At 45.7% G+C, this 13,145-nt stretch overlaps 1 protein-coding gene across 3 annotated transcripts in view; it reads left to right on the top strand.

The window, feature by feature from the left end:
* The window catches only part of LOC149345442 (syndetin-like), a 206,810-nt gene that overhangs the window by 129,337 nt on the left and 64,328 nt on the right, over window positions 1-13,145 (top strand). For all 3 annotated transcript variants that reach the window (XM_089546651.1, XM_089546650.1, XM_089546649.1), the window contains one exon: window positions 7,135-7,161. In XM_089546651.1, the coding sequence (XP_089402777.1) occupies window positions 7,135-7,161 (27 nt within the window). The remainder of the gene's footprint in view (window positions 1-7,134; window positions 7,162-13,145) is intronic.

Raw genomic sequence — 13,145 nt, 5'->3', positions numbered from 1 at the left:
AGTGGCTTCTTTCATCATTGAAGGCGTGTTTTGACGTACCATGTGACATCGGAAGACATTCATGACCAGTATCTTGTAAGTGGCATAGGGTGTCCAGTTGTTGGTTAAGCCTGAAAAATTTCTTCTTGTAGACTGTGTGGAACTACGAGGAGGTCTTGTTGGGGGGGGGGGGGGGGGGGGGGGGCGAAGAATTTCATGACGAGGGTGAGCTGTTCTGCAGACAGAAGAATTGAATGCTGCTGGGGATGAGGAAGCCTTGCATTGTATGGGACACTTGAGGTCGAGGTGTTGCCCAAAATCTCTGGTGCTTATCAATCCCAAAAAGACCTCTGTTGCCTTGTCGACGGGGCCTTGAGATCTGCATCGGTGTTCTTCTTATCCACATTTGTCCAACTCCTGGAGGTTCCATTAAGAGCCAGAGAGGTCCTTCCAGTTGGCAGGTGATTGCTGGCCACCTTGGTAGGGGCGGAATTTCGGCATAGCCCAGATGATGGGGAGCCGCTCCTTCTCGGTCTTGGAATATTTATGTTGGCGCAAACCAGACAAGGACACAGACACAAAATGACAAGGACTGCAAACTGATTTTATTGAAGCTTACAGACGGTGGTTTTGTGGCAAAATCTGAACGAACAAACGTAGCGTTGAAACAGGACACAGAAAGATGAGGACAGGACGGGGCTACATGTAGCCCCGTCCTGTCCTCATCTTTCTGTGTCCTGTTTCAGCGCTACGTTTTCTCGTTCAGATTATGTATGACCAACTGGCGCCACAGTGTACTCTGTTAAACTTCGTTTTATGGCAAGCCATCAAATGGCAAGGAATAAATTTTTTTTTCGTTGTCAGCCTGAATGGTGACAACAAATGCGATACTGTGCAACCCAGACGGCCAAGTTGATAATAAACGGCACCATGACACAGGCCAGATCACAATAAACGGCATAGAAACAGGCTTTTCAAGGGAGAACCGGCTACAAAAACAGTGATGGAATCCTTGACAAAACAAAGGACTTGGATGAAAGATAGCGTCATAACTGAAAAAAAAAAAAGCATGGTTTCGGCAAAACGCAGGATGATCAACTACGATCGACTACATGAACACGCAAAAGATATAGAGAATAAGTCACGCAGACACCATCTTGCATTGCATTGTGCAGAGTGTAAACATTGCGAGGCACATCTCAATCGGACCTCTATCATCACCCGTTATAAAGATGAGACCACGAGGCTAATTTCGGAGGCCTGCCATATTAAAAACCTAGGTAACACCTGTATCAGCAGCCCATCGATAAAATCTACTACCTATGGAACATGAATTGAAGGAGTGTACGATGGGGGGGCTAGTTGGTAATCCATGAACTAAGAACGAAAACCACGCAAAGGACGATACACAGGGAAGAAGTAGACAGGACGAGCGCGGACTTGCAACTGTTTATTGAAACACATCTTCCTTCCATCACCAACCCTACGCATGCGCAACAAGCAATCTCTATCTAATCGAGTTCAGGAACTTCAGTTCCTTCTTGTACACATGGAGCGAAGCCTCGCTTACACACCTCGAAGATGGACCGAAGGCTCGCTTAAAAAGTTGCAAGTCCGCGCTCGTCCTGTCTACTTCTTCCCTGTGTATCGTTCGTCCTTTGCGTGGTTTTCGTTCTTAGTTCTATGGAACATGCGTATCTTAATCAGTGACGTGCCTTTTTTTCAGTCAGGTTATGTAGTTGTGCGGTATTTTTTTTCTGATGCTTTTCTTGTTTTTTTACTTGTGCCATTTCATTTATATGCTGCCTTGCTTGTAGCAATCAACCATTTGGTTGCTAGTCAGCGCTGGTGTTTGTCTTTGTCTTGTCTCGTCTTCCGTTGTGCTGTTTTATCCAATTCTTCAACCATTCTTATTCTTCAAGTTATTTCCCTCTCGTGATCCGGATCAGCAGTCACTCCTTGCCTAGTAGACATCTTCTCTTACTACATCCAGCAGCTCGCCACCAATTGCGAACTGCTGTTCCCTTGCGAGGCTGCTGAACATTGCTTTGGTCTTCTGCATGTTAATTTTTAGCCCCACTGTTCTGCTCTGCCTGTTTAACTCATTAATCATGCTTTGAAGGTAATCTCCTGAGTGACTTAGCCAGGCAGTGTCATCAGCGAATTGCAGATTACTTAGGTAATCTCCAATCCTAGTTTCCTCCTCACCACCTTTACACTACCTTTGTTTTTTAGAGCATGCTTGATTCTTTCCATGTTAAACTTTCTTAAGTTGCCTGCCTTGCGTTTATTGATTAACTTTGATAGCTCTGTTAGTGGAACGGGTTCAGAATCGTTTGCTACCAATAAATATTCTTTTAATTATCGAAGCAACAGTATTAAGCAAGAGTTTGGAGGAGCGCCGTTTAGGAATAAAATTAGAATTCCTTTACCGCATTTATTTTAAAAAAACTGCTATTAACCCCGAAACTTATCTGCTGCCCCCTCATTTTGTATCCAGAAGGCGCGACCACGACTGGAAACTACGTGTTCAAACACTCTTTCTTTCCGCACGCCATAAATGAATGGAATAACCTGCCTCATAGTATTGTTCAATGCCAGTCCGAAGAAAAGTTCCGAGCACTGTTGTCGGAACTGTGATGTAAACCCACGTTCATCTGCTCTTTTCCTGCTTTTCCTCTTCCTGTCCTTTCCCGACCAATTGACCGATGTGAACGCTCTGTTTAAACCTCTTTTTCATCCTCTGCCCTATCCTGTACAAAAAGTTGGCACATGCTGTACGAATGAATGTTTGTATGTATTCCCCCCTGCAATTATGCCTTCATGGCGCTGCAGAAATGTAAATAAATAAATAAAGTGCTGTTCTGTCGGTAAGGTTAAATGCTTTAATGCTTTAGTGTTTCTTAATCAGATTTTTCGTGTCCTGAGGTAGCTTGCTGGTGTCCTGTTGTACCATCCTACGAGCTACTCCTACTGCACACTCCATAATGATAGCTGTGAGATTATCGTTCATTCTTCAAACGGAAAATCTGTTCTGCAGCGATATCCTTTGTTCCCTCTTACTTGTTAATGGGCTTCTGCTTCACTAATTTTTTCCGGAGGTAATTCGAGACCTTACCATTCTGTGGTTGCTCGATGCCAGGGTGCGTGCACACAGTATGAAGTCCCTTTCATTTTCAGTCTCACCATTGGGGCCCTTCCACGTCCATCTCCTCTTTTGTCGTTTTCAGATGAAGGTATTAATGATTTGTAAATTATTTCTCTCTGCATACTCTACTGTTCATTCCGCCTGCTATTCCTAAAGCCTATGCCTACTTCCTAGTCTCTTGCCTGCTTCTTGATTGCCTACCTTCACATTGAAGTCGCCCATCAGCACAGGGTACTGTGACTTTACTTTGCTCATTGATGACTCCACGTCCTCACAGAAGCTTTCTACTATCTGGTCTTCATAGTTAGATGCCTGCACCACCTTCAGCTTGTACCGCTTATTAGGGCTAATTACGATAGCTGCCACCCTCTCGTTAATACTGTAAAACTCCTCTATGTTGCCAGCTATCTCCTTGGTAGGAAGACAGCACAAAAAAACGACAACCACAGGGGAGGACAAGACACAAAAGAACGTGTTCTTATAGCATTCTTAGCGTTCTTTTGTGTCTTTTGTGCGTTCTTTTTTTTTTTTTGAGCGTCTTTTTTTTTAGCGTCTTTTGAGCGTTCTTTTGTGTCTTGTCCTCCCCTGCGGTTGTTGTTTTTTTGCGCTGTCTTCCTACCAAGTATGAATTACCATTTAGCCCAGCACCATGTTTTATTGAAGCTATCTCCTGATTGATGAGGAATCCCACACCTGTTCTTATGTCTGCTAATCCACGATAGCACAGTACGTGCCTTCCCTTTAGTACTGTATATGCCTCATCTGCCCTCCTAACCTCACTAGGCCCTGTGACATCCCATGTAATACCTGCTAGTTCCTCCAACAGCACTGCTAGGCTAGTCTCACTGGATAAAGTTCTTTCTTTAAACGTTGCCAGGTTCGGATTCCAATGGTGGCCTGTCCGGAGCCGATGATTCTCGGCACCCTCCCACGTCCTCCTTAGTCAGTTGCTCCGCAGCCACTGGGGGCCGACGGTTAACTGGTTTGTTCATGCTGGAGGTTGTGGCCAACGTTTCTAGATAAAGACAGTTTGGAAACTGCGCCGGCGAGCCAGGGAGCAGAGCAGCCCCACGCGATCGCTTTAGGATGAGAACGTCGTCTGCTACTCCCAGCTTGAGGAGCATCGGAAGGAGATGGCTCGCGTCTGTTAAAAAAACAACGTATTTAAGGTATATTACCCACCCGAGGAATATTATCAACATAAACTACGAGGAGGCAAGCGGTACGTCATGTTTCTCTAAACCGCAGAAAGAAGGGTTTCCAGCTTTTTCTTATATTTACAGCCAAAAGCTCAACCTCGAGCATCCTGCCCTCACGTACCCCAGACGTGGAGCGCACGCGGACTTCGCAATTCGTGGATGAGCGCGGCGAGAAGCAGCCGCCCCCGGCGCAGACGATGTGAGGCGCGAACTAACGTTAATCATTCGCGCAGCAAACAGTGACCAAGCGCAGTCGATGGGCGCCGCGGCGGTGAAGAGAGATCGTGGCCGCTGAGATCAAGCGCAGTGTTAAAGTACCAATGCTTGGGCTGGTCACAGAGGCCATGGAAGACAAACGTGGTACTCCCACCACCCAAGAGATGGCGCTCGCATCTCTTTGAGATGAAATCGGCGACAGAAAGGGGCTGCATACCCGGAGAGAGTTTTCCAACTGTCTTTATCTAGAAACGTTGGTTGCGGCCAAGTACTACACCAGGGTGGCCAGATCCTGCTCTGGTGAGAGAGTGCATGGTCGTTTCTGGTCACCGAGATCAGGTCGTACACCAGGCCTGGTTGCGCCATTCCATCAACACGCAGAGTTTTTTTTTCTAGACCTATGGGCAACTGCATGCTATCGGGATTTGAGCCCCAATCCTTTTGCACACGAGGCGGATGCTGTACCTTTATGCCATGCACCATCGCTGCCCCCCGCCCACGTATTATAGTTAATGTAATGAAAATCAAAGTGATGTTCAACCGTATTGGAAAGGGACAGCACTTTGCAGTTGGTAAAGAGCTGGGAGTGGAATGTAATACGGTAACAGTGGGGTGGGGCACATTTGGCAGGTTCTCTCGGATCATGAATGGCAGTGTGCCATCAAGAGAAAAGTCTACAACAGCTGTATCTTACCAGTACTCACCTATGGGGCAGAAACGTGGAGGCTAACAAAGAGGGTTCAGCTTAGGCTAAGGACAACGCAGCAAGCTATGGAAAGGAAAATGATGGGTGTAACGTTAAGAGATCGGAAGCGGGCGTAGTGGGTGAGAGAACAAACGCAGGGTTAAGGATATCCTAGTTGAAATCAAGAGGAAGAAGTGGGCTTGGGCAGGGCATGTAATGCGAAGGCAAGATAACCGCTGGTCCTTCTTATTAAGGGCAACGGAGTGGATTCCAAGAGAAGGCAAGCGTAGCAGTGGGCGGCAGAAAGTGAGGTGGGCGGATGAGAAGTTTGCAGGGATGCGAAGGACAGGGTTAGTTGGAGAGGGATGGGAGAGGCCCTGCAGTGGGCGCAGCCAGGCTGATGGTGATGATGTTCATCTGATGAAGCATTACAGATGAAGTGAATTTTTTATTCAGTTTATACCCCGCTTAGGCTGAAGGTGCTACAGCAGGGGGGTTACAGTGATGAAAAAAACACATCTTCATTCATACAGCACACTTGTTGACATGAAAGGCAATTCCATTCACTTATAGAACGCACAAAAAATGAATTTGCATACATCTTAGTTCTGGTACGGTATTCCAAAATCTTAAAGCTATGATCAATACGAGAAGAGACATAGTGGGGCCTGTGTAAATATTTTTTTTCCTTTTGACAGTAGGCCCACCTAACTTTCCGCTGCAGCTTGCTGCGTTTGCTTTCTCTTGGTATCCACTCCGTTACCCTTAAGGACCTTCGCATTACGTGCCCTGCCCAAGCCCCATTTCTTCCTTTTGATTTTGACTAGGATGTTGTTAGCCTGCGTTTGTTCTCTCACCCACTACCCACTGGAGGGTAATAGCTCTAGCAAGTGTGTCTCTCAGAGAGAAGGTTAGCTTTAAGTCTAAAAAGTGTAAAACACCTGCGTCAGGTGGTTCATGTGTAAAGTTCAGCTCGCGTTCATGTCTGTTAAAGGCGACTAAAACTTCACCCGCTGTAGAGGGGTAGGTGAGAGTGTTCTGCTTTTTTAAAAGCACTAGAAAATTGTCAACATATCTAAAAACCTTTGAAACTATGCCCCCATTAAGATGCCTATCTAAACGTTGATCTACTTTCACTAAAAAAAAATCACATAGAATTGGAAACATGCAGGGGCCAATGCAGATGCTAGTGTGCTGCAAAAAATGCAAAGGTGATAAAAGTGGTTCTCAGGTAAAATTGCATCAAAGAGACGAAATTATCTACTGACAATCCTGATGAATTCTGAAAAGACACGTTGCCAGTAGCTTCAACGCATTTTTTCAGGCCAACACAAGCTGATCTTGAGGGACCGAGTAAAACAGGTCTTGTACATCAACAGAGAACCCAAATTCCATGTCATCTGTGCTGACGAGCATGATCGCTAACAATAGTACGGAAAGGGATTCCTGGCTTGTGGGTCTTGGCTACAACAAAAGCATTTAGGCCCCTGCTAATCAGCATATCCGTGGCAAGTGAGCCAAGATTTAATAATCCTTAGAAAAGTTGATGAACTTGGTCTTTACTCTAACTTTGGCACTTTTTTTTTGACAGGAATGAAATTCCTATTGATTGCCAACAGCGCTTCTTCATTGTACATTCCATTTGGCAGAACAACAAACCCAGTCTGCTAGTGTAAGGTATTTTTCCCTTTAGCAGTCTCTTGTTCTGCGTGGCTACATCTTTTGGAGAGGGCAGTTGCTCAGAAAATAGTGCTGCTATTTTCTTAGGTTCAGAGTGCACCCAGAAAGAAGTTTTTATGGAAGGTGGCCAATTGGAGAGATACGTTAGTAGTCAGGCTGTGCTCTTGAAAGATGGAGTATGCACGTGCATTGTTTCTTATTGGGGCACTTCTCTTTCCTTTGCACAGGTGTACGTGTTCTTTGCCAAGGAAATGGTGAGTGCATTCATGCTTGCTCTGCTTACGGGGTGTGGGACCGCTAAGCCTCATGAGGGGGTGCAAATTCTCTGCTACATCTGCTTTGGGACATTTTCTGTGGGGGGGGGGGGGGGGGGGGGGGAATTGCATCAACTCGTGGTAAAAATTCCATGGAGGGACCAGAAGGACCAGAGGGATTTGAAGGGACCAGAAAATTTGTTTGTTTTTTCGGAAGCTCCAGTAAAGTTGTTCGATTCTTCACAGGAAGGTTTCCAAACCCTTCCTCTGGTGAATTCGGCGTGGAAGAAGACCAGGAGGTGTGTTTCTAGATGATGAGGATAGAAGAGCATATATTTACAGCAGAAATGAATTTACAAAGGGGAAAACAAATTTGTGCTCCTTTGCTCATTGACCAAGCAGCTTAGAGCCTAAGTAGCACATGCTAAGCATGGAGCCCCAGCTCAGGCTGGTCTCCATCCGTTCGCCTCGGTTTTTATGCCCTTAACAAACAAAGAAATGGGGCGGTCATTTTCAGTGGCCTGCCCCAAGCATCAATTCTCCATGGTTTGGGCTCAGCCTCAAACCCAGGGTCTCGCTAAGAGCACAAACAAAATACAACACCACTCTCTCTTCGGTCGGGGCTCTCCTTCTGACCCGTCCCAAGCACACCGTCGCCCCCCTCTCCATTTGCGCTGCAAGCCAAGTTCTCAGCACAGATGCGTACCACCCGTCATCAGGGCGTGTCATGTGCAAGCAATAGATGAGAGAGAAGCCGGTACGGCACAGACGGCGGAACGCTCGGACAAGGGTGATCAGATGAGATAAGAGTGAGGAATGGATCTTGTTCCCCGCATTGCCAAAAAAAAACGCTGTAATCGTGAGTAAAGCAGAAATTTGGGCAAGTTCGTACGTATTCATTTTTGAAACAGCGCAACAAAGACGGGACATGGAAACTGAGGGGTAAAACAAACAGGCGCTGACTAACAACTGGGTTTATTGAAAAAAACACACAAATATATAGACAGAGTTAAGACAGATTAATCGCCACCATAGGCAACTCATGCCACATGTGACGCCAGATACCCAATCTCCCCTTCGGAAAGGGCGACCGATGGGCAACTAATGCACATTGCGCCCTTCTCACGTATAAGAAAAGCTTCAATAACTTCTCGCGTCATCTTATCACTATGGCGGAACACGATGTTGGTGTTCTTATAGTCGGGGGTACATTTAGCGAGAGGGTCTCCTTCTGATTTTCTTTTTTCGTAATCTTTTTCGTGCTTACATTTGCACTTTCTACAAAAAAAAAAATGCTCTAATCGTCCTTTCCTGGGCTCTCTTTGTTGGCTCGGCAAACCAGCTAGGAAAGGGTTCCTGTTTTCCCCCACACACTGATAGAGACACCCTGAAGATAGCAGTGCATCAAAAGACCAACTCCCCATCTGCACCGTGCTTGGAGGGGCTTTTGTTCACAATGGACAGACCCTTCCGCGGGGGCAGCGCCCTGCACAGTCGTTGTAGCTGGAAATGAGTGGCGGCCTTACAGCTCCCCTGAAACCCATTTGATTACAAAGAAGCCGATTTGCCGTCCAGTGGTGAAAGCACCAATGTGGAAAATGAGGGATGTTTGTTTTCAGTAAAGGATGGTGCCACATGCTAGGCTGTTTAGTTTCTATGCCAGATGGCAACAGTTGTCCACTAGGTTCACAAATATTTACTCGACAAAAACTTTTCAGCCCTTCCAATTTTTGGGTCAAACATGGTGCCAGAAGGAAAGCATTGATTGACATGAATTCAGCGCCACCTTCGAAAGGGCTTTGCTCCACAGTGTGGTGGGAGGTGAGGTGAAACAGCAGCATGGTTCCACCAGGCAGGATCTACTTTGCCAGCTGTGTTTTATGCTAGTTTCAGTACTACATTTTATTTTCAGCTGGAATAATTAACACCCTCGTCAATTAAGTAATTCCCGGGGCAGCAGTGATTAAATAGAAAGCGTGTAAAATTTTTGTGCCAGCTTGTTCACAAAGCTATGTTCTGTGCGATGAAGCTATGCCCAGTACTTATGCAAACTAGTGTGCATATTTAATATGAAACCTTTTCGTAGACGGAACATAAAAAATGGAGGGTTTTATTTCGCTTTTCGACATATCGAGATTCATTTGCAAGAAATAAAATCCTATGTTGTGAAATTACGAAGGAATGCCAGTCATGGGGGGAACTAACCTAAAAGTGCTTTTGGTCAGAGAAGGGTGGCATCAGCAGCAGGACCTCCTGTCTTCCTCGTGCACAACCTGTGAGAACAGCACTTGTTCACGCTGGGCCACGGCATCCAGTAGCCAGCAGTAAATGAAACCAGCTTGTTAATTTTGACTTTATTAAACAAGCCATCTATTCTGGAGAATATCAGTGTGCTCATGGGCTGTGAAGGAATAAAAAAATATGCAAATGGGGAGGCCCATTCGAGATGGACGCAGGGGAGGAGTGCACTCAAGGAGTCCAGGGAGCCTCCTCCTCCTCTAGTCCTTCACAAGGGGGGTCTGCTCAATGAGTCACGTGTTTCATATATCCGGTTTAAAATTTCACCAGCGCTGCGACTACTCGTAGGTTAACCAAAACAAATGGAACTTTCAAGGAATACCTTTTTTTTTTGTGCCGTTTGCCACATGCAGTGCCATCTCGGCCAACCTTTGAAGATGTAATTGCTTTCCATTTTGTTTGCGTCCGCATAAATAAGAACGCCTGCTGTCATTTCTTTGCGAGGCTCCTTTTGGGACCAAAATAATTGATATGTTTCCTGCGCTCTCTGAGGTCAGCTGTTGCATCCTCCTAGCAGCTCTGCAAATACAGAAGCAATCTGAAAATTGGGGCATCTTCAGAAACAGTGAATGCGTTGTGCAGTTTGCCATGATGATGATGATGGAGCACAGAGAGTTTAGAAGCACTTCTTGTTGGGCAAGTTGGTGCATTGCTTTGAAGGAACCGAGTTGCGCTGTAAAAAAGACAGCCACAGGAAAAAGCCAGGGAGACAGAGAGAGCGCAAACTATCAACTGAGTTTATTTGTGTGAAAGTGCCTTATATAGTCAGAATCACAGCAAAAGAACAAGGGGAATGAGAGAGGGGGTACAGCCAATCAACTCCTGGTCAACAACAGGTGCGCAGAAAAGGGTTTTCCTTACTATACAGTTTTACAGAAGTGTCGCTTACACATTTATCACCGTTTTCTTTTATGTGATAGGCCTCCAAAATCTCCCCCGCTGTTTTGTTTTTACTTCTTCCTAGTATTTTAATCTGCTTAAGCAGAGGCTCGCATCCACTGCAAGCAAGGCAATGAGCAGGCAAGTTTGCTCCTTCTTTATTCCGAATGGATCGGGCATGTTCCCCGGCGCGTTCATTCACGCATCGGCCTGTTTGGCCCACGTGGGCGCCTCCACACTTGAGTGGCATTTCATACACCACTCCAGTGGCACATTTCACATACTTTTCGGCATGCTTTATGTCGCATCCACTGCCTCTAGCTCCTTGGTTCCCGGTTCTCGGGCACAAGGCTGCGAGTTTCCGTGGGGCAGAAAAAACAACAGGGACGCCATGCCTCTTGGCCACTTTTTGTACGTTGTGCGCCACTTTGTGTATATAAGGCACCACCACGATCTTCTTTTTTGGCAGCGGCTCATCCACACTACCTCGATTTCTTCTTTTCATCTTCCTGAGAAGATTCTCAGCCACGGCTGATATGACGTCGCAGGGGAAGCCGGCTGAAAGGAACCTTTCAGTTTGATTATTAAAACTTATATGCATTGCATGCGGGCATGACTTGGTAAGAGCGGATTCCAGGCACGAGCTTGCAATTGCTCTTTTGACTATCTTCGAATGCGCGGAATCAAACGGAAGCAACTCTTTCTTTGCTCGTGGGGCATAGTGCCAGCAGGCGTGTTGCGAGCCGAGGTTCAGGTTAATATCTAAAAATTGCAACGACCCACTAGAAGGAAGTTCATGCGTAAAGGTCAAACCTCGCCCATACTGTCTAAAGGCAGTTAAAATCCTACTCACTGAATCAGTGTGGGTCAAGGTTATTTGTTTGGATAAAACAAACAAAAAATCATCCACATATTTAAAACACTTACATACCCCCAGACTAGTAAACTCGTCATTTAGGGAACGGTCAATGGCAGCTAAAAATATGTTACTAAGAACAGGGGCGACGCAAGAACCGATACAAATTCCTTGTTTCTGAATGTAAAAGTTGTCTTGAAAAGATATGAAGGTGGCTTGCAAATAAAATTCGAGCAATGACATGAAGCTATCAGCTGATACACCAGCCGAGTTTTGGAAGCCTATTAACCCACTTCTTTCAATGCAATCTCGGACAGCAACAAACAAACCTTGATGCGGCAATGGATAAAACAAATCCTCGACATTTACTGAAAAGGCGTAGCCGATATGGTCATTGGAGTTGAAGAAGGTTACAACATCAGTCGAGTTCTTTGTAAAAAGGGGTCTTCAATTTGTAAAGCATTAAGGTGCTTCAGTAAATACTGGCTTATTAAGAACTGCCATGATCCCTTCTCGCTAACAATTGTTCTAAAAGGCATTGACTTCTTGTGCGTTTTTGCAGTGAAGAATACAGGCAGCGCTTTTGTTTTACATGCAGTTATTGAGCTTGCGAGCCTGGACAGCTCAAGGTCTCTGCACAAAGCAGCAGCTCTGGTCTTGATCCTTGTAGCGCTGGGTTTCACCCGGACGAAATTCTTTGCGATGGCTTGGCCCGCCTTCTCGTTGAAATCTTTATCACGTAGTATGACAAAGCCTCCGTTCTTGTCTGCCTGAAGCAATCGCAGTTTATTTTGCCTAAAAAACGAGACCACCCTTTTGGTTGGGTCTTTGGCACGCCTGGTAGACGCCATGTTGACCGTTTTGGTCAAAGCTTCAGCACCTTCCAACAGGCACCTTTCTTGATCTTCTTGGTCAGCCTGGCTCGAAATCCGTCGGTTGATTGCTAGCAGGTCGTGGGCTGGGACTGAAGGCTCAAGACTGTACTTGGGTCCTTTGATAAGAACACATACAACATCTTCAGGCAATGCCACGTCATTCGGGACCACAAGTCTGCTGGTGCCAGCAGTCTTGCTCTGCTGTGGGTCAGAGCCTGCTGGAGACACTGGGCCCACCAAAATTCAGTCATCTGGGCAGAAGGCGGGCCAAGCCATCGCAAAGAACTTCATCCGGGTGAAACCCTACAAGGATCAACACCAGAGCTGCTGCTTTGTGCAGAGACCTTGAGCTGTCCAGGCTCGTAAGCTCAATAACTGCATGTAAAACAAAAGCGCTGCCTGTATTCTTCACTGCAAAAACGCACAAGAAGTCAATGCCTTTTAGAACAATTGTTAGCGAGAAGGGATCATGGCAGTTCTTAATAAGCCAGTATTTACTGAAGCACCTTAATGCTTTACAAATTGAAGACCCCTTTTTACAAAGAACTCGACTGATGTTGTAACCTTCTTCAACTCCAATGACCATATCGGCTACGCCTTTTCAGTAAATGTCGAGGATTTGTTTTATCCATTGCCGCATCAAGGTTTGTTTGTTGCTGTCCGAGATTGCATTGAAAGAAGTGGGTTAATAGGCTTCCAAAACTCGGCTGGTGTATCAGCTGATAGCTTCATGTCATTGCTCGAATTTTATTTGCAAGCCACCTTCATATCTTTTCAAGACAACTTTTACATTCAGAAACAAGGAATTTGTATCGGTTCTTGCGTCGCCCCTGTTCTTAGTAACATATTTTCAGCTGCCATTGACCGTTCCCTAAATGACGAGTTTACTAGTCTGGGGGTATGTAAGTGTTTTAGATATGTGGATGATTTTTTGATTGTTTTATCCAAACAAATAACCTTGACCCACACTGATTCAGTGAGTAGGATTTTAACTACCTTTAGACAGTATGGGCGAGGTTTGACCTTTACGCATGAACTTCCTTCTAGTGGGTCGTTGCAATTTTTAGATATTAACC

Source organism: Amblyomma mixtum, chromosome 5 (genome assembly GCF_055824585.1).
Source record: "Amblyomma mixtum isolate Tamu chromosome 5, ASM5582458v1, whole genome shotgun sequence".
In the NCBI taxonomy this organism is placed as follows: domain Eukaryota; kingdom Metazoa; phylum Arthropoda; class Arachnida; order Ixodida; family Ixodidae; genus Amblyomma; species Amblyomma mixtum.
Note: the sequence above shows the minus strand (reverse complement) of the source record. Positions and strands in the feature narration are given on the sequence as shown.